We start from the raw sequence: 27,586 nt of genomic DNA, 5'->3' as shown, positions 1-27,586 counted from the left end.
CTTGCCAGGCAGTGCTGTATGTAGCCCTGCCTTTAGTGTTTCAGAAGTGAAAGGAATATATATATATATAGCTTCAATTAAACCTTTTAAAGAAGTATATACTTTAAATTGTGTATAAACTATGCCTTTTGAAGCTGGGACAATCCAGCTTAAGTATGTTTGATGGCAATTTTCTTATTGACAGTTTTGGAGAAGTGTTTAAAAGTGGCTACACTCATTGGAGAAAAGTTTAGGGAAAGAAGAATAAAAGTGTTTATAGGATCTGTATTACTTGGCTCCTTGATATGCTGTCAGATTTTCCTACAGAGAAGATGATTTAATTCTTGTTCAAGTAGATGCTATTAAGGAAAAGAGCCAGCTTTCCTAGTAATTGATAATATTTACTCAGTTTTTGAAGATGAAAGAGGGAATATGTTAAAAGTCAGTATTGCAAACATGAGTTTCTAAGGAATCTTGAACTGAAGACTTGGTAAGTAAATCCTGGACTCCTGCATCTATATCTTCCATATGGAGCAGCAAGGAAAGGGAGAGGGGAAAAAACCAACAACCCCCCCAGCTTTGGAGATGATTATAGGAGCATTTCAATTTCAGGTCACCTGTATAATATAAATTTATAGCAGTTTTAATTTTAGCATGTAATAAATCAGGCAGGGCTAGAATATAATAGAACAGACTATTTCATTTGGAAGAGACCTACAGGGATCATCTAAGCCAGCTGCCTAACCCATTCAGGTCTCACTGAGTTAAAGCATGTTATTAAGGCCATTGTCCAAATGCCTCTTGAGCACTGACAGGTCTGGGACATCGACCACCTCTCTGGAAAGTCTGTTCCAGTGTTTGTCCACCTTCTTGGTAAAGAAATGTCCAATCTGAAGCTCCCCTGGCTCATCTTTGAACCATTCCCACACATCCCGTCACGGATCCTAGGGAGAAGAGATCCTCAAGAAGCTGGAGAGAGCAATGAGGTCACTGCTCAGCCTCCTTCTCTCCAAACTCAACCACTCTTCATAGGACATCGCTCCCAGCCCTGTTGCTTGCCTTCCAAATGAAAATACACACGTATAGGATGTCAGTAGGATTGCATTGACCTTTTGCCATCTCTGATGACTTGATGGAAACATATTTTCCTGTTGTAATGTGGCATGAGCCAGAAGTTTGTGAATGGGAGACAGCAAAACTACCTGTTACTTTTTCAGAGTGGGTTAATAAAGTTTAATATTGATTTCATAGCAGAGAGGAAATTAATGAAATGTTGGCTTAGTTAAGTATGTAGGGTCTGCCCCACTCCGTAGGGTTTTACCCAGTGTGCATGCTGTAGTTCAGAAAGCATACACGTTTATGCTTAAATTTAAATCAGAAATAGAGCAAGGATCACTCAGACAATGATTTTATTGTTTTTAACATCTTCCTTACAGCTACTTTCCTTGCAGAAAGGCAATGTTATTTGCTCATACTTGCTGTGAACATAGAGCAGATGCTCAGTTGGAACTGAAGAGGTAGGTAAGAACACAAGAAAAGGAGACAATAACCTTTATAAAGCTTGATATCTCAACTATAAAAATGTGAATTCACATCTGTAATACAGTTCCCAAATAGCATATTGATTTTTGGTCTGCATTTTTGGTCATTTTGCTTAGTTTTATGCAAAAGAATAGTCTTAGCAGAAATAATTCATGTGTACAACATTAAGCAAAGCTGCAACATTGACATTTCATGCATTTTAATGGGATGAAATAGCAGTTATTTTCAGATCATTTCACCCGGATAATCTAGAGATTAAAAAATTGAAATCCTTTTGGATTATTTTATGTGGAGAAAAAAAAACCTTGAAAATTCGTTGCATTTCTCCTGCTTTCAGTAAAACCTTAAAAAAGCAACTTTTCAGAAAAATAAGTTTTCTATCATCTTTACAACATCCTTCTGCTATGGGTTGTCCTATTCTTCCATTAAAGATCTAAACAAGTAAAGCTAAGTGCAGGCAAATAAAATGAACACTGCATGTTTAAAAAACAGCTACATAAAGTTCATGGTTAGAATCAAGGAAAACTACACATCATAGCAAAAAATTTAATTGGGAGTCCTGTAAAAAACTTCTTTGGCAACTTAATCCATTGGATTTGTTGTCTGAGTGACTGTAGTGATTGTTAAAATGATAAAGCACATAGGTGTTATATCTGATACAGCAGGAAAAGCTAGCTTCATATTTAAGAGCAATTCGGATTGTTCTCATGGGTCAATGACAATCTGAAAACATGCGGATTTTCTTCCTCTGCAGGGATTTAGTTTGTATTGTATGTTCTAATGGAGAATGTACAATATGATGCATATCTTGTTCTATCCTGTAGGGATTTAGCTTATCCATGAGTGTAATAATGACAAAAACCTACCTTTTATCACTTCTGGTAACCAGATCCACCAACAAAGGGAATAATTTCCCTCTGGCAAAGTAAAGCATTGAGGTTAAACACCTTATAATCCTTGGACAGGAGAGTCTTTATATTTTTTTGGTTGGTTTTTGGGGTTTTTTTCAGTAAATACAGCTATTTATTGCAACTTAGCATTTTTGACTGAAGTGAATCTTTAAATGAAAAGCAAGAGTGCAAAATTGGTTTATCTAATATTGGCTTTTTAACAATTTTCTTTTTGTATCAGTATGTTTAGGCACCTGTGGTATACAAGATACTTCAGAAAGAAGATAGATGTAGTTTCCATCCTAAACAGTACACTGTTTCACAAATATGCTATGTGTTTTTATGGGTGTGATATTATTTGTATCAAGAGAAATAATACATTCCTCATAGAAATACCTACAGGAGGGAAAGTAGAATTAAGATTATGTGAGACTCTCAGTGTTTGTCTGAATTGCCAGAAACTGAAGCTGTTGCACATTTACTGCAATGTCTACAATTTTCATTTACTCTGGACCATGTTTTGCTAGAGCAGTTGCCATGATTGCTTCTGCTGCTGTTGTGTGTCTGCAGTACTGTCAGTGATTGCTTTACATGCCTCTGACACCTTTATGATAAATAGCTGTAATGTATACATTTATTTTCAAACTTCTGTGCAGTTCAGCACCAAAACGAAGGAGACCAGCCACCTGACCAGTTTTCTTTGAATGATTGTTTGGAAAATTAGGCTTTTCCTAATCTGTCAAGTTGCTGTCAGGAACCATTTCCATACTACCCTTGAGCCTGGGTTTGAGCCCTGAAATTATGGTTGGCTGTCACTGTTCATATCCAAACAACACTGAGTATGGATCTCAGCTGGATTTGCTAAGGGATGGCATTTATCAGCAGTCAGTACTTTCTCCATTAGAGACCAGTTCCTGCAATTAAATGGGAAAAGACTTTGTACCTTGCAAAGGTGTGTATCTTTTTGAGATGCTTCTAGTCCAGCCAGCTAGGGGTTCCTAATAAACTTCTTGATGGCAGGCAGTGCAATTAGTGCTGGTTCCAGCTGGGAGGTGGTACCAGGGCTGGAAGCTGAATCAGCTGCAGCAAAGCACCAGAGTCAGGTGGATATTATATATATTATATATGGAGAGCAGCTTTCTGCTTCCCTTAGCTGCTGTCTCCCAGGAATGAAACAGAGGAGAAGCACCCATACCGAGTGTTTTAGATTTATCTGATGCTGTTAGTTGTTTCCTCACACCTTAAAATAGGGCACAACAATCCCAGGCCATGCCTTTGTGCTGCTCCATGTCAGGGTGGTAACCCCACAGGCATTAATTTCGTCTTAAAGTCTAAGTGTCTTGTTGTTCCTCCAAGGAAAAATGAGGAAAAATTCTCTATCCGAGTTCTAGTCTCTACATCTACCCACTGTGAAAGAGAAATTAATTACATCTAAGTGACATGAAATAAGTCACAAGTCAAATGTTTAGTCAGGTCAATATCCAGAATTGTAACAGGAGTTTTAGGAAGGTGTCGTTTGGATAAGTTAGTATGAAGATATGATTTGGAATGTGTTGATGCCTTTTAACTGACTCTTAAAAAAAAAAAAGGTACCATCAGTGTAAGCAGCAATGTTCCTTTTCAAAATCATATTAATATCTCTTTCAACCTGTTAGGTTATTGATAGCTGCTAACACTTTATAAAAATCATGGTTACTCCACAACAGCTAGAAAACTCTCTTCAAAATATGCCTGTTTTCCTAATTTTCTATTCATGGAAATGAATAGAAACCCTTCTGCAGGGTTTCTTGCACCCACTAAGGAAGCAGGAGGCATTGATTCCTTGTGGTGTGAGGCAAAGGGGTTACTTAAATTGATACCTGTTTCACAACTGAAGTTTGTGAAGAAACTGCAAAAGAATGTCTTGGAATGTCTAGATACTTTTATTGTCCTCTGATGTGTTCAGTCTTGTATTTCCCTGGAATGCATTAGATTAATGAAGCACACTGCAAATGCAGTAAATCATCCATAATGTTAAATTCATTTTTAACAGTCCAGTGTTGAGGAACGTGTTCATGAAACATTGTTCTGTGCCATGTAACGTCCAGGTGACATGAAAGTTATAGAACTAGATTTAATAATACATAGGATTTCCACAATTTTCCATTGTGATTCTTGAAATTAAGACCAAACTCCCCTCTCTGATACACCCTTACCAATGTATTAACTTCCATGTGAAAACTGATTCATTGCTGTAACCAAAAGGAGACATTGGCTTCATTGGGAACCTGAAATCAGGATATTGCCCTGTGGCACAGCATGATCTCCTCTAGGAATCTGTAGCACTAGTCATCATCTTTCTCAGATTGAAAAATATGTAAGGCAATGATATTTTTTGTATGTGTGAACTGACCCTATTCAATTTGGTATGTACACAAAGGTACAAATGTTTGCTCTTACCTCACTGTTCAAAATATTGGTAGAAACACAGAGGCTAAGTGCTAATTTAGTTTGAAAAGGTGAATATTAGAGCTGTAGCAGTCCAGTCCAAACCAGTGCCCTGATCCATCCCCCCGATACTCTGTTATTTCCTACAGTAAACTTGCTTATATTACAGCAACCCTTTTTAAAGACACCACTGGTCCTTTTCACCGTGTTGCACAGAAGGATGCTGGTCAACTGAAATACATTTTGTATTGAGAAACACCTGGGAGTTTTAACAAATCTGTGTATCTTTTCTTCCTGTATTTCTTAATTGTATGATGCTCAGACAAAACTTGCTATTGGGAAAGAACAGGATGAAGCAAAGCATCTGTTGGGCAGGGGCTGACAGTCACAGTAAATGGTGGTAGAATAGAGCCTGTCCCTTTCTTCCCCTTTCCCTTTGCCCCCCTCGGTGCACAGTGTATTAGGTTTTAATCAGTGACTGCAGTTTGTGTCAATAACTTGGTTGTGCTGGTCTGGTCACAAACAACTGTGATTGTCACTTTCTGCTGTCAGGCTTGTGAGAACTGGGTTCAGAGGTAATTTAATACACAGATCAACTTGGCTTTTGTCCCAGCAAAATAATGGAATTCAACATTTCTTTCTCATGAAAACCAATGAGAATTGGGTTTTGTCTGCACTTTTTTTGGAGGTTAGTGGTGTTATTTGAACTGGCTCAATGAAAGTATAATACTTCAGAAATTAGATACGGCAGCATTAATTAAGTGGGAAAGATCTGGTTTTGCCATGCATTTCTGTATTTTAGAGCATAACTAAAGAATTTTTGGGGCATAGTTTTCAGGGATAACTTTTCCTATCGACCAGTATAATAGAGTCATCACAACAGCTGCAAGGAATTGGTTACACTGCTGGAATTCACCCGGGTGTACACAGGTTTTTTCAATGCATGCTTTTCGAAACAAAACAGTTTGATAGCAGGTGTGACCTTTAACCCTCCCTAACTTTGAAGAACTTAATCATCATCATTTGTTCAACACTGAATATATTTTGCAGGTGGAGGAAACAGAGGGGAATGTAGTTTGGTTTTGATGGGAAAGGGGGAGGATAAGGAGTGGTTGTGTTGGTATTTTTACTCCTTTTGTGTAAACCAAATTAGGCAAAGTTATTTTTTGAAAGTTCTGTCTAAAACAAATTTTACATTCTGTTTAGAAAATCTGTTTTGCCAGATCTCAGTTACAGAGATGTATTTGAAAGACAGGGTAAAGCTTGAAAAGAGATTTAAAACATGCCTGTCCACTAAGAATTTGCATACAGAAAGGGCTTGGAGGGCTGTGTAGAGTGAATATACAAGATACATTGAGAAGATGTCAGCATCATCCCTGGAGTGTTATCAGTTACATGTTGATCCTTTCCAATAACTTTGTCTTGCCAGCTTTGTGGGGACCTCAGATGAGATTCTGTACCTCACTGTCTGAGCAAAGCCTTGAATTGTCACAGAAACCTTTATACAAGTCAGCATGATTACAAAGCTGGTACTAGCTGTTGTCCTTGGGTGGCTGTTGCATGTGCCACATTGTTGTCTGATGTTGTTGCTCATGGCAGGGCCCATTATGACACAGATGAAAACAGGACTCACTGTCAAAAGTGACTAAGCATATTTGGAAATCCAGATCTTTGCAAATAAAATCTAGAAATTCATGTTTGAACGACAGTAAATATGTCTGTTCATATTTCTCTTATCTGTAAACCCAGGAGTCTGTGCTGCAGTTACAAAAATCTGTTATACCCAACTCTGTAGCTTTACCCCCTTCTCCATGGAGACGTAGGGGCACACATTCAGTTTGTGCTCTGCATTGGTGCTGAATTACTGCATGAAAGGGCTTGTCTGTTCAACCTTTTCTCTTCATACAACATCCTGTTACTGATAATGTCAGATTCAAGTTTAGTGAGTTCTGACTTCAGTACCTAGTTTCTTATGGTCCAGTCTAGCCTTAGTTGAGAAAAGTTGGTTTTGTGGTTGAGGCTGTAGATCAGATGGCAAACAGTCCCTTGAACCTGCCACAACTTCTTTTCAGGCTCAGGCAACTTACTGTTACAAAGCCGTTTCAGAACTCTGTTTGTTTGGGTTTCTGTACATTTTGGCTGCTGCTGAGTCTGTTGTTCTTGTAGTGGTACCAGAAGTTTTTGGCATCAAGTGACAAATTGGGTCAAATTTGTGCATCTTGAACTGGCAGTCTGAGGGTTGGTGACACTTCATAAATTTAATCTGCACTTTTGTGGCTGGATTTAACAGAGGATCTTTGTCTATACCTTTCCCTAATCTTCGAGTTACTGCAACTGCAGATGGGTTATTCTGCTTTTCTCCTGCTTTTCTCCAGCTTTCACATGGCTACAAGGAGCAACTCTTACTACTGTGAAGTACCTACAGGCATGTCCCAGTTAACAGCTGCATAGGGTTGGAGCATTTCCAAACAACAGTGAATTACAGTTGATAGAAATTTGCTTTTATAGAATTCTTATTTCGTACAGCGGCTCTCAATTGCATTTCCATCACACTTTTGCTATCCTGTTATTTAGCAGTGCTTTGAATCTGTATCTGAAGTGGCCTGTTGCTGCATAAAGACCTGGTTTGCATTGGATTGTACTTTTTGTTTGGTGTAACAGCATTGTGTTTCACAGGTTCAGATTTCTGTGGATTATTTCACCTTTACCTTACAGCTGCTCAGAGTTAGAGATAGATACAGTGTGAGCAGTCCTCCCACCTGGTGTGGGCATGGTTGCATCTACCTTGAGATGATTATACCAGAGCGTTTTGGTTCTCTTGGATGAGGATTTCAACCCAATGTGTTGAATCTTGTACTTGGAAGGACAGCAAATTTGTTTTCTGTGTACTAAATTAAGCTTTTCTGAAAATCTCTGAGGAGCCTGAGGTTTGAACTGTTATTCTGGTGGTGTGAAAGCATACAAATCTGTGCTTTTGGCAACCTCAGTGTAAAATTACTGAGTGATCTGTTTTATGCAAGTAGCTGTTTCTTTATTCATTGCTTTCTGTATTTTTTTAAAGGAGTAATATTAAATATGTCTTTGGTGGTGAGACAAGTCCATAACTTAACTGAAGGCATAGTATGGTTACATCTTTGGAGCAGTTGTACATTGCAGTCATAGACAGGAAGTTCTTGAAAGGACTTGCAAATTCTTCATGGAAGTTTTTGATTTTAAGTGAAATATATGTGACACTTACTAATCCAATAGCTAACAAAATGAAGTCCTCACTGAACTGCTAGAAAAGCATAATTTTCACTTGGGTTTGCTATCTCCTCATCAAAATAATGTTAGATTTTTAAGAAATAAGAAAAACATGCATGAAAATTATTTTAGAGAGGTACTCTTTGTCATTCTATTTCCTGTATTATGGCAAAACAGAATTTATGGCCAAAATAATTTTTCATAATGGAATTACAAAGGTCAATTAAGAAAGTTTGTGGATTGCAAAGTCAGAGCAGGGTGTTGTGGTTGTCTGTTACCATCATGTGCAAACTTTGTCATGATTTTCAATGGTAATGAATTTTTACCGTGTTAATTTATTTGGTCTCTTGTTGAAAACTGGAAAAGCCTCTGGAATAGTAATGCCAAAAATCAGCTGCATAAAATTCCACTTTTGAAAACCCAGCTGTCTGTAGCAGTAATTATTCTCTGAATTACTTGTTTGCAAAGACTCAATTGAATATGATTGTGGGCCTTTCAAAATAATTCATGTTCCAAAATATCTGATATTTAGCATTTATTTGCTTATCCATGGATGGGAAGAATTAAACGAATTGGTAGGTGCATGCATATTTCATACTTTTTCAATTACTCTCTTTTTTCCTCCTTCTAGGTCAGCCAGACCATTCAAGTTACCAAAAAGGTAAGGTCCAGTGCTGTCACATGTGAGGTTTGCAGAATGTTATTCCCCACACAATGCAAGAATAAGGAATATTCAAAGAAATCAATCAAATTAAAATGGATTTTAAAAGAAAAAGTTTCTTCTTTATGCAGTGGGTAGTGAATTTCTGAAACTGCCACGGGAGATTGTGGAGGCAGATAGCATCAGCAAGGTCAAACAACATTTAGGAGAATTGATCTACAATGGGTCCTAAATAAACAGTGGAAGAAAGAGACAGGGACAAGTTCTTTAACTTCCCTAATTGTAACACATCTGTGAATTCTGGGGGAGCAGGAAGGGGATAGAATGCAGAAGGTGGCCAAACTCAGGTGCTCTATTTATGGAGAGACAAGCAGTCTCTTCATTAATACTGGGCCAGAATTTAAAAACCTGTGCAGATTTCAATGCTTCTTGTTTTCATCTATTTAATGGCGTTTTTATTCCAATCTGTACCATTCTCTTTGTGTGTATGTACATGAGCATGAAAACTCCATGCCTCAGTACTTTTTTGATTAAGGGTTACTCTGAGAAGTGGCTTGGCTGTATCATCAATAATGATAAATCAACCTGACAGCAAGTTCAGAAAATTTCATCATAATAGTTTTTTCTGCTTCTAAAACCAGAAGCCCCATGCAATCAGGAGCACTAGGTTTGGATTGTATATGCTCTGAAGAATGGCAGGGTCATAGAAAATAACAGAGCAACGTGTCTAAAGCTGTCAATCCAACAGTAATGGCAACAGGAAACCATCTCAAGTGAAAATATATTAAAAACATAATCCATCTTTAAGATTTGCCTTCAGTAAAGAACAGAGCTGTTTGTTAAGTACCTGTTTTGGGTTACATAAATCTGTGTGTTGCTATAAATTCAGTCACACAAATACCTGTTGCTCTAATGACCATTTTACAATACAGACACTTTATAAGGTACATTTCTGTCTCTATATGAGGGTGGGTAGTGGTTTAAGTTGAGTACATCTGCATGCAGGTGCTGATTTGAAAAGTTTAGCATTAGCCACACATTATACTGTAGCTTAAAATAGGAAGGAAAACTAAATATCTGTTGTGCCTTCTCCTTCTGAAGAAACTATCTGAGGTCTTGGATCACCCTGGGGCAAATTGCTTGAAACCAGTGGTGCTTTTAGTGGTGCTAAATAGCTGAGATAAATACAGATTGAATTACTGTATCTCCTAAGCATTTTGAGTTAATTAAAACATTAAGAAAAAAACAAAACCAAATCAAACCTTTTTTAAGTGTGTGAAAAACATCAGGAGGCAATAAATTAATGAAAGCTATATGCATTTTAATGGTATGATAGCTAAAAGTTGTAGTATCATTCTGACAACTAGACTGAAAGCAGGGGCAAAATGGCATAAAGAATGATCTTTCAGTCAGTGTCAAACTTAAAGAGAATTCATCATTCAGTGCTTGAGTAGTTTGGAGGGGAAAAAAAAAAGAGGGTAAGGTATCAGTGTGGCTACATGTCTAGGTCATTACACAACCAAAAAATAGTTTTAATTGGGCATCAAAAAGCGGTAGGTGTTATCTTGATTTAGAAAAGTACTAAAGGATGTGCTTAGCACTAAGGATATCCTTTCTGAATGTGATTCCTCGACGGAGGAATTGATGTAAGCATTTTCCTCTTGGACTCGGGCATTTTCAGGCAAGTGGTCATTTTCACAGAAACAGGGCAGTGGCTTACTTTCCATGGAGAGAAGAAAAAGTAATTAAGCTCATTTTATGGCTCTTTAATGGGTGAAAAATAACTGCCATCTGTTCAGCCACGTACAGTGGGTTGGGGTTGAGGCTGGTTAGAGGCATCTTGATTGGAACCAGAGCTCTCAGCAGCACCAAACAATGCTCAGGCAGGTAAAATTTAGTGTGGCTAATCCTTTTTGTCAGTTCAGGTCAGCCTTGCTTATCTGAATTTCAGTTTGTGATGCAAGAAATAGGACAAATTTGCAGGTGTAAACAAGCACTTACTGTTTCCAGTTTGTGGCTTATTATCACGTTAAACACTTTACCTAGGACATAGTTTCTTTTACAGCTAGTGACTGAAAGAATTTAACCAAATTAAGAGCTGCTCAGCTGAAAGTAGAAGTGTAGAGACAACATGTCAAAGTGGTAAATCTGGCACTAGTGACGAAAAGGAAAATAAATCTTTTGGGTATGACTTTTATGACTGCAGAGCAAATGTCTGTAATAGCTAGTCAGTCTAGCTTGGTGTTTATGAAAACATTTAGTCCTATAAATAGGAAAACTCTCTTAGGTCATTTGCTTCCCTTCACTTCTACTTTGTACAATTGCTCATTTGGAAAGCTGCCCCATTGTGATTCACTTTAATAAAAACTTAAACTTCAGATTGCTTTTCAAGCCTTTACTAATTAACCTCTTGAGTGAGAATGTAAGAATTATTTCATTTTTGCCTAATAGGAAATTGAGATACACCCAGTGCTTTGGACTTCCTTTCTCCTTAAAGCTGCTCTTAGACCCCTACATGTGCCTATTTCCACATGCTATGGAAAGTCAGCCATAAAATTCCTCACTGCTGTGGATTTTACAGTTAGAATGCTGGGAAAACATTGCTGGAGTGAAGAGATGGCCATTCCCTCCCTCTTAGCAGCAGGACAGAAAAATTCTGTAGAGCTGGTAATTGTACTGTGATTAGCTAATAAGTTACTCTTAAAACTGAAAAAGAGCCATGATCTTTTAAGACAGTAGAAATAACTTAAGGACAAGTAAAGCTATAAACTTTCATGTTACACTGCTTGTAAGTTGAGGAGGAAGTAAGAGTGTTGATCTTCTTGGTCAATATTTAGTGTGTACAGAGACCATCCGTATAGAATGATTCATAGCCTATAATTATTTTTCTAATGTCTTTTAACCTTTATGGGACTTCCTGTACTCTCTTTACTTTAGACAATGTTGTTTTTGAAACATAAACTCTATGAATTCAAGTCTTTACTGTAAGAAAAACTATTTAGAAATTAAGATTTCTGGGTTTCAGTTGATTTCTGACACTTTTCTGTGAATTTAACAAAAATAAAAATATTTTACAAAATTAATGAAAGTTAGGTTTGCATATAAAAATTCTTGCACTCTTAAAATTTAGAATGAACTAGGTGTTAAAATGGAAGGATGTATGTTATGCTAGAAGACTAGATAGTTAATGCTGATTAGTTTATGTATTGGGTTGCTGCTCCCTCACATCTTTGAATTTACAAGAGATTTCATGGATCATTAGTATATAGGGCTTGAGTATTTTTTTAATGACTGTCGTAAAAATAGGGGAAATGTTTTCTTTTGGGTTGTACTTTAAAATTGATTTTTTTTTCTCTCTTTGATATTTATTTTTTTTAAATGTTTAAGTTTTCAAAAAAGAAATAGTGATGTCTTTCTATCATTGGATTTTTAACAAAGTGTCTAGTTTTAGTGATCCCTAATCATGGATAATATCCACGCCAAACATAAAGTTAAGGAAAAAGTATTTATATGAAAAAAATTGTATTTAATCTTAAGCAACAGTTTTCAATTCACTTTTTTTTTTTGCTTTTTTTTGTGTAAAAGTCTTTTATGTGAATTATTGCTATGGCAGTTTTAAATGCTGAACATGTACTAAACAACAGAAATATCTATTTTAGTCCACAGTTAATCATCTTTGTAGCAGGACGAAGAAGATCTAAGATAAAGCCTGCATTTTTGTCAGAATCCTGAGGGGAAAAAATAATAGTCTGATATGAAAAGCTTTCTATATAAGAATAGAAAGTTTTAAGGAGATTTGATAGAAAGGTGGAGAGGGGTTCTTACTTTAAAAAAAAGGAAAAAAACTTTAACAAATGTGCGGAAAAAATGTTTCCTAATGGCTTCTGTCCATTAGTGATAGCCAGCTTAATTTCCTGTAAGAGTAACAAAGAACACAGGTCAGTGTTTCAACACAGCTCTTTGGAGAAGTGTGGATTAATTTTGTGTATAACTTTCATTTCTGTAACATCTCTCTCTGCCCCTCTCCCGTAGCTATGCTGCGCTAATCGCAGACTGGCCTGTGGTGGTCCTGGGCATGTGCACCGTGTTAATTGTGGTGTGTGCCCTGGTTGGAATATTAGTTCCAGATCTTCCAGATTTCTCTGATCCACTGCTCGTAAGTAAATATTAATTAATAAGTATTTTCTGTTTGCCGTTTTTTCAGTGACGCCAGGAAACAGCAAATGCAAGTACAGCGATTGGTAGATTCCTCTTGAATTGAGATCTGCCCAGAGAGAAAAACTGAGCCTTAGTATGCCTGAAAAAGTTCCCTGTACTATGAATCTGTTTGGGAAACAGTTTACAGAGAGAGTCAATTGGTAGTAAGCTTGCAGAAGCAATTTCTGTCTAATGAATCCACGAAAAAAATTAGTTGTTAAAGACCCTTGCAATTCCTCTAATTAAAAAAGAAAAAAGTATGAAATCTTGGCATTGGAACAGCAAATGGTGATACAAAGCAGCAGTGGCCATCAGAGAGTGTTATCCACTAGTTCAAATTCTCTCTGCATTTTGGTATTGAAAGGTCATATGTCCTTTAGCAGAACTGCTGTAGATTGATAATGTAAATGCATCCCAGTTTTCGATGTACGGCACAGTACAACACAGACCATACGTTCTAAATCAGGTTTCAAAGAGTGACGGCCAGTATTTAAGGAAAGGGCATTCCAATGGCCTTCTGGGGATGAAATGATATCCCTCTTGGAAAACTAAATGTAATTTTTATCAGATTCTATTAAATACTGAGCTCATTTCTTACTTTTCCTGAACTGTCTTACCCAGGAGTAACTTTCAGGACTTTTTATTGAAAATATTGCACTTAATTATTAACTTCAAATAAAAATATACTGTTCCCATAAGTTATTGTTATTTATAGGATAGTATGTATATCTGTACATATCCATATGTAATGGATACTTCTTGAAAACAGTAAAGTTGTTAAAATTGTTTCAATGTCACTTGTAAAATTAGGTAAAGATTTGACTTACTCTTGAAGAAATAGAGCAGATATACTTTAGAGTTTTTTAATCGTATTTAATCGATGAAGAGTGATAATTGAGATAATGAAGAGGACTTTGTAGAATGCCCTTACTCTGAAAACTAAGTGTTGAGCACTTGGTAGACTAAATCATCTCTTCTTGGGGAGAGAAGTAGTACGTGCGAGAATTCTTAATCCCTCGTCACTCTATACAGTCAGTCATTATTTTGTCTGACCTGCCATAAAGCATTTTACCTTTAGAAGTAGATGCCTGGAGTAATTATGCTTCATAATGAAAACTATCCATCACTTTGATCGCGTTTCCGCTTTCCCGTTTGAGCTAAAGAATGAAAACTATTAATGGAATTTTGTGATTTTTCTCCTCTTAGGGTTTTGAACCAAGAGGGACAGCCATAGGACAGAGGTTGGTCACATGGAACAATATGGTGAAAAACACAGGGTACAAAGCAACACTTGCAAACTATCCTTTCAAATATGCAGACGAGCAAGCTAAAAGGTAGGAATTTATATTTTAAATGTATTTTATTTTACTAGTGTTTTTTGTTTGTACGTAGTGCTTGCACTGGTACCCTCAGAAGTTAATATATGTACTTCCACTGATTTCAATAAATATTGAATCTGATCATCTACAATTCTCAAGGCCTTTCAAATCAGGCTAGATATTTCCCATCGCAAACTCTTAAAAGGTGTTTAATTTTAGTTTTCTCTTAGAGTTATGGATGTTTTCAGAACTAGACTCGATGTCATTTCCTTCGAAGTCTCTTAATTTAAAGAAAAAATTAAATTAATGTTTCAGTTTTTGTATATCAAAGGCACATTGGTAAAAATATGTTTTATATATAAGAGCTGTTGAAGGGTGTGACGTGTTTGGATGCTCCTTCTTTTAACAATTTCTTTGCTAAGTTAAGGTAAAACTATTTATTCTGGTTTAGTCATCAAGATGACAGATGGTCAGATGATCACTATGAAAGAGAGAAGAGGCAAGCAGACTGGAACTTCCACAAGGATACCTTTTTCTGTGATATTCCAAGTAAGTGAAGAAATGATGTAAGGAACGTTAAAAACTTCTGTCAGTTGAATGTTTTCTGAACTCTTCTATGCATTGTATGCCATGTAGGAAAATATTTTTTGCTTAGCATATATGCACAATGAGCACTTTCTTTCTGTGTGTGGAACTCTTGAGAAAATTGGGCTGAAATGTTCTATTGGTTCTTCCTCGGAAGCAACTGTATTTACTTAAAGTGCTTCCTTTAAGTGTTTCCATTTCCTGTAAAGAATTTTATTCGTTCTTGGTGATGCTGATCATTGTAAAAGCAGTGTTCTTGGTGATGCTGATCATTGTAAAAGCAGTGTTCTTGGTGATGCTGATCATTGTAAAAGCTTTGTGTGTGACTATAGAGGTAGAGCTTAATTCACTTAAGGGAAGAAGTTGTGTTCTATCTGTGCCATTAGCTTAGTTCTAAAAAACGTAAATCAAAATACTTTTCCTCTGTATATCTGAAAAGACTTCCACTGGTCATCTTGTGGAGAATTTAGAGGTTTGTTTAGGGAAAAAAAATGCACACCAAAAAAACCCCTAAAAGAAACAAAGATAAAAAATTCCCACCTTAAAACACTGGGGGGCTTATGAAGCTGACCAAGTCAAACTAGAGGACCAAAAAAGACAAAGAAATCTATTGACCTTTTACAGGGCATACTGCAGAACTTTGATAAGTCCTGTTCTGGCAGAGAGCGTGCATTAGCAGATGGAGATCTTGCCTTTGTTCATATAACGACTTGAGCTCTTTTGCAGCGACTTCCATATGTGAGGACTGATAACAGAGCACAAAAACATAATTGTGAAATGATTTGTTTATATTACTTGATCTAAGAGAGGGATGACCAGTGAAAACTGGGGTGAAGAACAGATTTTTATTTTTTTTTTCCCAGTTACAGTATGGTCTTGTATTTAAGTGAGAGGCTGTGAGCAAGGTCGTCATTTCTGCTCATGTGAGCAGAACCAAATTAGACTGAGCATATCATGAGTAAGGAAGAGGAAATGTACTCGAAACTCTGCTGAGCATTAACTGCAACTTGAAGGAGAATTAACTCCTCTTATCCTACCTGCTGTTTCTGCACAGTCTCAGTCTCATTCTTTCCACTACTGTTTCTGTGTAGTCTCAGTTGTGGCAGTCATGAAGGAATTGTGCTTCTATGGGAAAATTTGCCAGTCCATTATGTAAAGAAAACAGTTGATTTCCTCTTGACCCATTTTTGTCATTCCTGGTATCTTTCTTTGTCTGCTCCAGGATCTGCAGATTTCAGTTCCCTTGATCCTAAAGCATGGTCTGACATCATAAAGCACAACCCCCGAGTCTTTTCATTACAGTCTTGTGGAAGGCAAAAATTCTGCAGATTCACAGCAGTGGGAAAAATTCAGCCTTTTGGTTTTTTGGAATATTTTAATTAATGTGATAATGTTTTTTAACCGAAAGTACCATACTGTGTTATGCAGTACCATATATTTCTGTTTGTATCTGTTTCCCTCGTGAGCTATGCATTCAGATCTCACTGCCACTAAGTAATTATTTCCCTTCCTAAAAGCTGTCTTCTGATAAATGAGATTTAATTTGTAATTTAAGCTCTGTGTGTCTAAACTGTGGAATTCTTAAAAATGGCCTCAAGGATATCGCAACAATTTCCACTCCAGTCATTTGCTTCTAAAGCAAAAACATTCTTGTAGAAACAGCTTTATAATTATTATTTATATTCCCAAATGACTTACTAAATCAGCCTTTGATTACTATTATCAGCATACTGCCATTATGCTGTGCCAAGAATTTCATAGTTTGCTGATTAGATCTTTTGATTTTTATTTGTTTGTCATATTTTACAAGATAGTTTGCTTGAATAGAAGTCTGTAGAGCTTCTAAGTGGTATATAGTATTGAAGATGCCATATTTACTATAAGCACTTTAAGGAAATAGAAACTTTCATGTGGAGCGAGTCTTACAGATAAATAGCTCATCTTGAAAAGAAGGTGAATTCCCATGACCTGACAAAGATTTCATCTGTGTCATTTGAACAGTGGGGTTTTACCTCAGCCTTTGATACCAGGCACACCCAAACAATCAATAAACCCCCCCTCTTGTAATTTCAGGTGATCGCTATTCACGAGTGGTGTTTACATCAACAGAAGGAGAGAATTTATGGAATTTGAATGCAATTAAGTCGATGTGCAATGTAGATAACTTGAGGGTAAGTAAGAATGGCATTTAATTTGTTTAACTTGCAGATATGGAGCATTTATTTGAAATTTTGTTTTGCTGCCCGTTGCCATGCAGCATATGAGAGGACTTCACATTGTTCCCATCCAGTCAAACAGTCAGTCAGCATGCAGGCAAAGTTAAAAAACAGTTTTCAGTTTGTAAATCAGAGTGCATAGGGGGATTTCTTTGCTTTTGCTGCTAATAACATCCAGAATGGGGTAGAGGAGGGTTACTTCAGGAGTTTTTTTGCAGAATGGACTGTCTTAACATTCGCTATGTGTTTCCTCATAGAATATAATTCCATGGAGTTTTGTTCTTGTTTCCCAGCAAAAAATTAATTTTCCTTGTTTTTTCACCTTCAGGTGAACTAGCTGCATCCTCATAGCATATGCAGTTTTCTCTGACTCCCAGTGGGGTCACTCAATTTTTTTTTTTCTCTTAGTTTAGAATGGAAATCACGTGGACATCAACAGAACATAAATACAGTAGCTAGAAATATAGCCCACTTAATTAGATGTGGATAATGATGCGTACAGAGAAATATTAGTTTTCTCTTCAGAACTGAGGAAGTGAAAGACGACATTTTGTCATTGTCTGTCTGGCCCCATGTATTTTTACTTGACTTTCCTTGTATTCGGTACCCTGCACAGTCAAAATAACCTTTGGAATAGCCAGGTTCAGAGGCTATTGTACAGCCAGCTTCTTTTACATGTGTTACAAAGTAATTTAGCACTCTGATTGAAATCAGTGTCCGGTTTTGACTGAAGGAAGTTAACTGACAAAGGCTAAAATAAAATAAGCATCCAAATAGTACATTTGTAAAATATAAGCTTGTCACTTGCTGGAGTGAACTCCTTTGAACCGCTGAGTAGCCATGAACTTTTGCATTGGTGAATTTGCGGGGAAATAAAGCAATATGGTTTTCTTCTGTTAATATTGATCTATTTATTTCCATTTTTTCCTCCTTCAGAACAAAAGTAATCATAAACAAATCCATATTATACCACATTTATTTAATGAGGATATTTTCATTATTAAATTTGTTTATCATTACCTTTTAGACAACTGTGTTAATTTAGCAAATTTCCAAGTATTTTCCCTACAACAGCTGCCGTTTGCTTTGTTAAAATGTTGAGCTGTAGTGAAACATTGTGTAATGAATCTCCCTTGCACTCTGCTGACAGACATTTTGTCCTGATTGGCCTCACTTGGTGGAAGTCGCTTTTGTCCTCATGTCCTCATGAAGTGTTCCTTACTTCCCCATCAAAGATTATTGCACTGACAGGATGGCTCATGTGATTGTCCTGTATCTCTTTTGATCAGAATGAGCCAGGTGAGAGCAAAGTACAGTATTTAAACTAACCCAGCTCAGTTTTACATGAACTGAATTAGGGAGTAATCATACTGCCAGTTCAATCAGGAGATTCAGTGGAGTAATTTACAAGGGTAAAAATTGAGAGTTAGAGATGAGACACTAAACTGTTGAAGTTTAGTAACATAGGCAGCTAATGCAGGTGAATCCCAGGTAGTGTAGGTCATTGCAAAGCAATGCAATCTGAATTAAAAAACCATAATAATTCTATTTAACAGAAGACAGTTAATTACATCTGAAGAATAATCTCTGTAATGATTGCATTACTCTTGAGGAATTTTTCTTTTGTTCCTCCCTGTATGCACACTTTGATAATAATGTATTATTTCAAACACTGCTTTGCTTTCTGAGGGAAGGATGAAACTACTTTACTTCAAAAAGAAAGCACCACACATCTTATATCCATAAAACCAGCTCTTCCTTTGAAATAAGAACACTTCAGAAAATTAAATATTGGCTATTTCATCTACATCCACAGTTGTGTAGATATTTATAGAGGAAATTGTTGCAAATAATGTTTCTGTGGATCTTTATTTGTAATTTACTTGTAATTTACTTCAGAATATAGTAATTGAATACCACAGCTGAGCAGAATAACAGGGCCTCATGATAGCAACATTGATTTTTAGCTAGTTAGTTTACAAAACAGAGTGATATGGTTAGGTTTTGCAATCATTATTGGACTGTGTATGTAAATTTATAATAAAAATTGGATATTCAGGGCTCAGAAAGGGCTGAGGTTTTTTTCCATAATTTCTTTTTTAAATGCTTGTTACTTACAAATAACTTTTTAAAATTATTTAAACACTTTCTAACAGTTTCCAAGGACTTTTAACACTTCTTAGAACTCACAAAGTGCTGTGCCCCACTTGTGAATGCTGAGTTCTGGTAGCAGCCAGTCCCTAGGGAGGATGCTGACTTGCACTGCAGTGATCGGAAGAAATCTATGACTCCAGTGACCTTCTGGTCTTATGAACTCTCTTGTGGCTGTAGTTATTTTTACTGTTGAATTCAAGCTTGCCTAGTGCCACAATTCTGTTGAAATAAGTGGCAGAGCTTTCTCTGCCCAAAGATGGGAAAATCAGACACTATTTTCTGCAAATCCAAACCTTAGAATTTGTATATTTTTCTGATGATAAGCAGGATTTCAGCACCAAGCTTTAGCATGGAACTAACAGTATATCCTTATATGTTAATTGTATTCCCATCTGCTTGTAACTATTTTGACTATATGTTTTACTGACACTTAGGGGCTCCATCCTGCAGCTGCTCAGCATATGGTAGTCTTATAATCTTTATGGAAACTCTATATACAAAATAGTTACAGGAGGTGCTCTAACTTTTTACTAGTTGAATAAGAAGAGCCTTTTTTTCTTTTTCACCTGTTAATTGCAGAATGTTTTCCCTATAAACCATAAACTGTTATTTTATAAGCTTCAAAGACTGTGTGTTATCTCTTCAGACTGCTTCCCCAAAACTGTGTATTTGTGAATGTCTGTTACTGCGGAGATCCATTTGGGCAGATCTGCCCACAGATGCAGCATGTGTGCAGGTTGCACTGCTTGGCTTCCTTACTTGTTCCAAAATAAATTAAAATGTTGCCAGTGGCAGACCAGGCCTGGCAACAGCAAAACGACCTTTTCAGTTCTTTTGGATCACCAACAAAGCTCAATGCTACAACCTATTAGCATTTTACGTAGTATTTTAATGAGCTATCAGGAGCTAAATTTTGTATTTTAATTTCTAACTTCCAGCTGCCAGCTCATGTTACTTTATCTTTGGCAGCAGTTACTTCAGCAGTGGATGTTTATGGCCTGCAGCGAGTGTTGAAGAACAGTATATATACCTCATTGTCCCATCTTGAACTTGAATACATAGAGAAGACAATACAAACCTTTCCTCCCAATTTGCCTATTATATCCTCATAGGACTAACCTGGAGATGTGCCATGAAAAACACAGATATGCTATTCCAGTGCTTCCTTTTATTTAGTAGGTTGTTCAGTTTTTCCTGAGTTTGCATGTGTGAGTGTTTTTATCTGGAAACAATCAAATGTGAATTATCCTGTTTTTTGAGAATGCCAGTTTGTTATTGTTCAGAAACTGGTTGACAAAATTTAGTCCATATTAAAGCTTTTATAACTACCGTGAGAATCCGCAAGTGCATTTTGTGTGCATTATAAAGGATTGCTAATAATAAACCTGCACAATTTTGCAGAAGAAGAAAGAAGGAAAAAAAAAAGAGGCTGTGGTTTACTTCAGTTCACCTAAATTTAAGGCATACATAGATAATGGTTTCAGGGCCCAATCCTGTAAACTGAAGCACATATCTATATTAATGTGATTGTACTAATATGTGTAACTAATTCTGTGTAACTTGATGAAGGCTGAACTTTTACATATGTCTATATACATATTAGGCTATATAAGGACTAATTCTGCTTTGTCACATATAACAGGCTGCAAGTTCTTTTTTTTAACATTTATGTTCCTTGTGCCCTACCAAGATTGAGTTTTTTCAACTTGAGAAAATTTCCTTTATCTAACCTTGCTACTTAAGAGTTTCATTTCTGTTTTATTGATTCAGTTTTGCATAGAAGTGCCTTACAGTGATTTAGCTAAATCATGCTTTCACTGACTTCAGCTAAGTCTGGAATATTCTTGAAGCAGAAAAAGAATATCCCCATAAGGGATTAAGACTCGTTCAGTTCAGGAGAGTCCTTAACAAAGATGTTAAAGTTGCTATCGTCTCTGTAAAGCTCTGGTAGGAGTTCCTGACCTTTGGGCAGTTGCTTGAGTTGACAAGAGCAGTCCTCTCCCATGTCCCAGCTTTCCCCTCTCTACACTTGCCACTGGTGTCTGCTCGTCCCCATGACTTCTCCGGCCTTGCTGCTGCTGCTGCAGCTTCCTCTCCTGAGTTGACTCCACTCCTGAGTCAACTCTTTGGACTTCGTCCCACCACGGGTGCAGCATGCAGAGGCATGACTGTTGTCTCTGTGCATCAGGGCTTATTTTGGGGTGCTTTATGACAGTGGAACTATCTTGTGCTTTGGAAATCCTGCATGACTTAGGGACGTTCAGTGCCTGGGTGGCAGGCTGAGCAGGTCGGGGGCAGTGTCTGTCAGCAGCACAAGAGCTAAAAGAGAGTCATAAAGTCAGGGTTGTAGAGGAGAGGTCAGGTGATGGAAGTCGTCTGTCACATCCTTTCTTTCTGGATGGTAAGTCTCCTAGGAACTTCAGGATGTGATACCAAGCAGAATGAAACTTCACTGATTTATGGCTGATTGGTTATTTTCAGGAATATAGCATGAAATAACAGAAGAGAATTAACTGTCCTCAGTCTGGAAAGAAACAAAATACCTCAGTGCATCTTCAGACAATAGAAATACAATACTCTTAATGCTTGTGTCAATTCTATGCCACTGTGATGAGTTACTGCTGGTTTAGTCTGCTGCATGTAAGAGGATACATATCAAAAACAACGTGTGTGGAAATAAGAATTTAAAATGTTAACACAGAAGGACCGTAAACTGAATTTTCATAATTTTCAGTTGGTTTTGTGAGGGTTTTGGGGGAGAAGTAGGGGTTGAGTTTTTTGTTTGTTTGGAGATTTTTTGTGGGTGAACGTTTCTAATACTTTGGACTGTTACTTTAAACTGGACTGTTTGCCCTGCCTGTCTTTATACAGATCAGATCCCATTCCCAGTTTGGTGACCTTTGCCAGAGAGCCACTGCTGCTTCATGCTGTCCCAGCTGGACACTGGGCAACTATATTGCTATTCTGAACAACAGGTCATCGTGTCAAAAAATTGTAGAACGGGATGTCTCTCACACCCTAAAGCTGCTTCGCACATGTGCCAAATACTACTACAATGGAACCCTGGGGCCGGACTGCTGGGATATGAATGCCAAAAGGAAGGACCAGCTCAAGTGTACAAACGTACCTCGCAAATGTACCAAGTACAATGCTGTTTACCAGATCCTTCACTACCTAGTGGACAAGGATTTTCTAAGCCCAAAGACAGCTGACTATGTCTTACCAGCTTTAAAATACAGCATGCTCTTCTCCCCGACTGAGAAAGGGGAAAGCATGATGAGTATTTACCTAGATAACTTTGAGAACTGGAACGCTTCTGATGGTGTAACAACCGTCACAGGGATTGAGTTTGGAATAAAACATAGGTTGTTTCAAGATTACCTGTTGATGGATACTGTGTATCCTGCCATAGCCATTGTAATTGTTCTGTTAGTTATGTGTGTGTACACAAAGTCTATGTTTATCACGCTGATGACTATGTTTGCAATAATTAGTTCCTTGATTATTTCTTATTTTCTCTATCGGGTAGTATTTAATTTTGAGTTCTTTCCATTCATGAATCTCACGGCATTAATTATCCTTGTTGGGATTGGAGCAGATGATGCTTTTGTCTTATGTGACGTTTGGAACTACACGAAGTTTGATAAACCTCATGCTGGAACCTCTGAGACAGTGAGCATCACTTTGCAGCACGCTGCTCTTTCCATGTTTGTCACGAGTTTTACAACCGCTGCTGCCTTCTATGCGAATTATGTCAGCAATATCACAGCAATCAGGTGTTTTGGTGTTTATGCTGGCACTGCCATTTTGGTGAATTATGTTTTGATGGTTACATGGCTGCCTGCTGTAGTTGTATTACATGAACGATACCTTCTCAATATTTTCAGTTGCTTTAAGAAACCTCAGCAGAGGGTATACAACAACAAAAACTGCTGGACAGTGTTGTGCCAAATGTTCCACAAGATTATTTTTGCAGTTTCAGAAGCATCCAGGATATTTTTTGAAAAAGTTTTGCCATGCATTGTTATCAAATTTCGATATATTTGGCTTTTCTGGTTCCTTGCCTTAACAATTGGTGGAGCATATATTGTGTGTGTAAATCCAAAGATGAAACTGCCGTCGCTGGAGCTCTCTGAGTTTCAGGTATTTAGGTCTTCCCACCCATTTGAGCGATACGATGCAGAATACAAAAAACTTTTTATGTTTGAACGTGTCCACCATGGAGAGGAGCTCCACATGCCCATTACAGTAATCTGGGGTGTTACACCTGAGGATAATGGTGACCCTTTAAACCCTAAAAGCAAAGGAAAGCTGCAGCTAGATACCAGTTTTAATATTGCTAGCCCAGCTTCACAGGTCTGGATTTTACGTTTCTGTCAGAAGTTAAGAAACCAAACCTTTTTTTATCAGACTGAAGAACAAGACTTCACAAGCTGCTTCATTGAAACATTTAAGCAGTGGATGGAAAATCAAGACTGCGATGAGCCATCTCTTTACCCCTGCTGCAGCCACTGGAGCTTTCCATACAAACAAGAAGTTTTTGAATTATGTATCAAGAGAGCTATAATGGAGCTAGAAAGAAGCACAGGGTACCATTTAGATAGCAAAACCCCAGGGCCTCGCTTTGACCTTAATGACACCATCAGGGCCGTGGTGTTGGAGTTCCAAAGCACCTACCTCTTCACCCTGGCTTATGAGAAAATGCATCAGTTCTACAAAGAGGTGGACTCATGGATTTCAAATGAGCTTAGTTCTGCTCCTGAAGGTCTTAGCAATGGTTGGTTTGTGAGTAACCTTGAATTTTATGATCTTCAGGACAGTCTTTCTGATGGTACTCTGATTGCCATGGGTCTTTCAGTTGCTGTTGCATTTAGTGTAATGCTTCTTACAACTTGGAATATAATCATAAGCCTCTATGCAATAGTTTCAATAGCCGGAACTATTTTCGTCACTGTAGGTTCTCTGGTTCTTCTGGGATGGGAGCTAAATGTGTTAGAATCTGTCACAATTTCAGTGGCCGTTGGCTTATCAGTAGACTTTGCTGTTCATTATGGAGTGGCTTATCGCTTAGCCCCTGACCCTGACCGAGAGGGAAAAGTCATTTTTTCTCTAAGCCGTATGGGTTCTGCTATTGCAATGGCTGCCTTGACTACATTTGTAGCTGGAGCAATGATGATGCCCTCAACAGTGTTGGCCTACACGCAGCTTGGCACTTTTATGATGCTTATAATGTGCATTAGCTGGGCTTTTGCAACATTCTTCTTTCAGTGCATGTGCCGATGCCTTGGACCCCAGGGCACTTGTGGCCAGATCCCACTACCTAAAAAATTGCGATGTAATGCCTTCTCTCAGACCTTTTCAGGAGGCCAAGGAGGCAGAGGTCACAATAAATCACATCCTGTTAGCAAGTATCAGCTGGACTCCAGAAGTCAAAAACCAGAAATGGAGCATGAGCACTATGAGCTTGAGCCCCTGGCGTCACAAACCGGTATCTGCAACCCTGCAGAGAAGGTGACGTATGAAGAAACTCATATCTGCTCAGAGCTCTTCAGCAGCAGGCCCCAAAACATGTGTGTGCCAATGCATCCAGCCTATAATAGTGAAGTGAGTAAAAGCATAAAAAATGTTGCTGGTTCAGCTGTGCTGCAGACTTCTATTGACCAACACACCATATGCCCAGTTTTCTCTCAAAACAGGCAGTGCAGCTGTCCTGATGCATATAAGCAAGTGACAGTGAAGTGGAGTCCACACTCATGTCAGCAGTTAAGTGACACCTTCTGTTACCAGTGTTCTCCTTCTCCAGGAACTGTACAGATCCAGAGTTCTGTAGCTCCTATAAATGCTTTACAGCAAGCTGCTGAAGGTTATGTACATCCAGTCCAGCATGTCCTCCACTGCAGTTGCCTTCAAGGAAGGCTCAAAAGAACGATGACGCAGAACTCTCTACCTAAAAATTTTTTCCTCCAGTCCATGCAACAGTTTCAGGCACATCAAAGAATAAACAGGACAGATACACAAGCTCATCAAAACCCAGAGGAAAATGTAAGAACTGTTCCAAAGGTGATGAGCTCCTCACAGTTTCTCTGCCGAAACGCAGGACCTCTAATAGTACGTTGCTCTGAATGTGAGAACAGCATCTCAAATAACCAAAAGGGATTGTGTCAGCAGACAGACAAGTGTGATGAAAGGGGTGGTACAGGAGCGAATGGGGTTGAAAGCAAGAAAGCCTCTCTGTCAAAGCAGAAAAAGAAAGCTGAGAGCAAGGTAGATCAGCATTCTTTGCAGAATGAGCAGGTTTTGAAGGCTGACCAAAATGATAAAAAGCACCTGCTGAGTAGGTCAGTGAGAGAGGCTCACCACGAGGGTTGCCGCGAAAGTTCACACTGTTGTAGCAAGGCTATCGCAGTGAAGTGCAATTCTGTTGACTGTCAAATGCCAAACATCGAAGCCAATGTGCCTCCTATGTTAATGCGCCCAGAACTTTCCAATGAAAGTTTGTTAATAAAAACACTATAATAAACCTTTAATTTGGCAATCCTGTGTCTTTCTTCTAAAAGTTAAGTTTAAAGCACTAAAAAAGGAAAGTCCTGAATCAATATTAATAATAATTTGCCTTCTGGAATGAAAAATGTATTTTATAGAACAGTAACATTTATACATTTCATAAAGCCATGACATGTAGTAAAACCTGATGTTGTCCAGAATGTTTTTTTGCTGTAACTCATAAAATGGATTATGCTTCATTTAGTTTTTTTTCCAAGGGATTAGGATTTGATTTCTCCTTATAAACCATCTCAAGAAACAAAGCGTTGCGAAGAAAATCCCTTTTTCTGAAGCCAGGGCTTGTGAGATTGATAATATATGGGTCAGACTGAGATGGCCACATTTCCTGAGTACATTACTCACCTTTATTCTACTGCTGCCTTGGCAGGCTTATGCGCACCTTGAAACAGTGGCAGGACTATAACTGTTTTCATTCCCTTTTGTCTGAAAGACCAGCTCTGCAGGGCAGACTATTTTGGAAAATTTTTTATCTATTCATGCTACAAAATCTGAAGAAAGGCTCTTGGAAGCCAACAGCATGTGCACTGCCTTTGTTGCATTTCTGTGTATATAGTGCAGTAAAACATTTTAAACTGCCCTTTCTGGCAGTTACTATAAAGACTTTACCATTAAATACCAGAGAATACAGGTGAAAACAATAGTAAGTGAATGTTATTTACTTCTCAGTAATGACAAGAAAAGTACAGTTTCTGTGGATGACAGATGTATGTATATAAAATCAGGGGTTATAAAACTGGGTAGGAAGTTGCCTTTCAATGCTGAACTTTTTCCCACAAAGTTAATCTGCTGTGGAGAAAGGTGTAGTCAATGCAGACTTACTGTCAACAGTATTAGATTAAGTGAATCAAAAGGCTCAAATGCATAAATTAAAATATTGTGTTCTGAGTGTCCCTACCGGGAGAAGTTCCGAGATGAAGTTACAAATACTGAAGTAAACCATGTAACCAAGATGTTCAACTTCAGATGTTGTATCTGTGTAAGGGTTTAGCCAAATGATAGCTGCAAATAGTTGTGGGGTCTCATAATTCAGGGAGAGTGGATTTGAAAGCTGGAAATGTGTAGTGTGTCATAATCGCTATGTACCTTAATGACAAATCTCTCTTCCTACAATCATTTGGTTATGCTGGTTATGTTGATTTATTAGACACAGAAGATAGATTTCATAGGTTGGTGTGATATCATGTACTTGGTCTGTAATGAATACCTGGAGGAAAAGCCTGGCTTCTTCTGTCCTGATGTTCATGTTGAAGAGATACAGAAGATTCATATCTTACAACAAACCACTTTGGTTTTTCTGGGAGTAGTGATGTTGGTGCTTACATATCCCAGTGATTGAAACAGAATAAGAGGTTGAAATCTACAGAAAAAGCTAAAATAATTTTACATGGTTTAAGAAGCGTATCATTCTTTCTTAGTTAGAAAACTCAGTTTCAGCTGCCTGGAAACTTGTCTCTCAATTTAGAGCCCGATTCTTCCTAAACATTTGTAATGAGATCAATCCAAGGCTTTTCTGTGCACCTCAGAGGCCATTAGTTATAAAGAGCTAAGACTTGCAGTGCTAGCAATATGAAGAAATTAAAAGGGATAAGAAATAAACTGGGCTATTGCTGTTGCTATTTTCCAACTTTTTTCCTGCCCACTACACCTGCTTAAGTGCAGTGTGAGCCTGACCTTGCCAAAGCAACGTGTAATGCTTGCATAGTGCCTGTCACCTCAGCTGTCATTCACAGCAGTGCCTTTGAGACCTTGGCAGCCTTAGGGGAGGTCCCCAGCTAATGCATCTACAGAACAGAGGACTTTTTGAGCTGA

The 27,586-nt window shown here is 37.8% G+C and overlaps 1 protein-coding gene across 3 annotated transcripts in view; it reads left to right on the top strand.

Moving 5' to 3' along the window:
• DISP1 (dispatched RND transporter family member 1) overlaps nucleotides 1–25,900 on the top strand; it is an 89,645-nt gene extending 63,745 nt beyond the window's left edge. For 2 of the 3 annotated variants that reach the window (XM_027641227.1, XM_027641229.1), the window contains exons 3-9: nucleotides 1,416–1,496; nucleotides 8,713–8,742; nucleotides 12,775–12,898; nucleotides 14,146–14,273; nucleotides 14,710–14,807; nucleotides 16,917–17,014; nucleotides 22,085–25,900. In XM_027641227.1, the coding sequence (XP_027497028.1) occupies nucleotides 1,416–1,496; nucleotides 8,713–8,742; nucleotides 12,775–12,898; nucleotides 14,146–14,273; nucleotides 14,710–14,807; nucleotides 16,917–17,014; nucleotides 22,085–25,729 (4,204 nt within the window). In that variant the 3' untranslated portion in view covers nucleotides 25,730–25,900. The remainder of the gene's footprint in view (nucleotides 1–1,415; nucleotides 1,497–8,712; nucleotides 8,743–12,774; nucleotides 12,899–14,145; nucleotides 14,274–14,709; nucleotides 14,808–16,916; nucleotides 17,015–22,084) is intronic. The other variant, XM_027641230.1, reaches the window with a different exon arrangement.
• The last annotated feature ends 1,686 nt before the right edge of the window (nucleotides 25,901–27,586 follow it).

The sequence above is a fragment of the Corapipo altera genome, unplaced genomic scaffold (genome assembly GCF_003945725.1).
Source record: "Corapipo altera isolate COAL_440 unplaced genomic scaffold, ASM394572v1 48b, whole genome shotgun sequence".
Lineage (NCBI taxonomy): Eukaryota > Metazoa > Chordata > Aves > Passeriformes > Pipridae > Corapipo > Corapipo altera.
The sequence above is the reverse complement of the archived record's forward strand: the minus strand, read 5'-3'. Positions and strand labels throughout refer to the sequence as shown.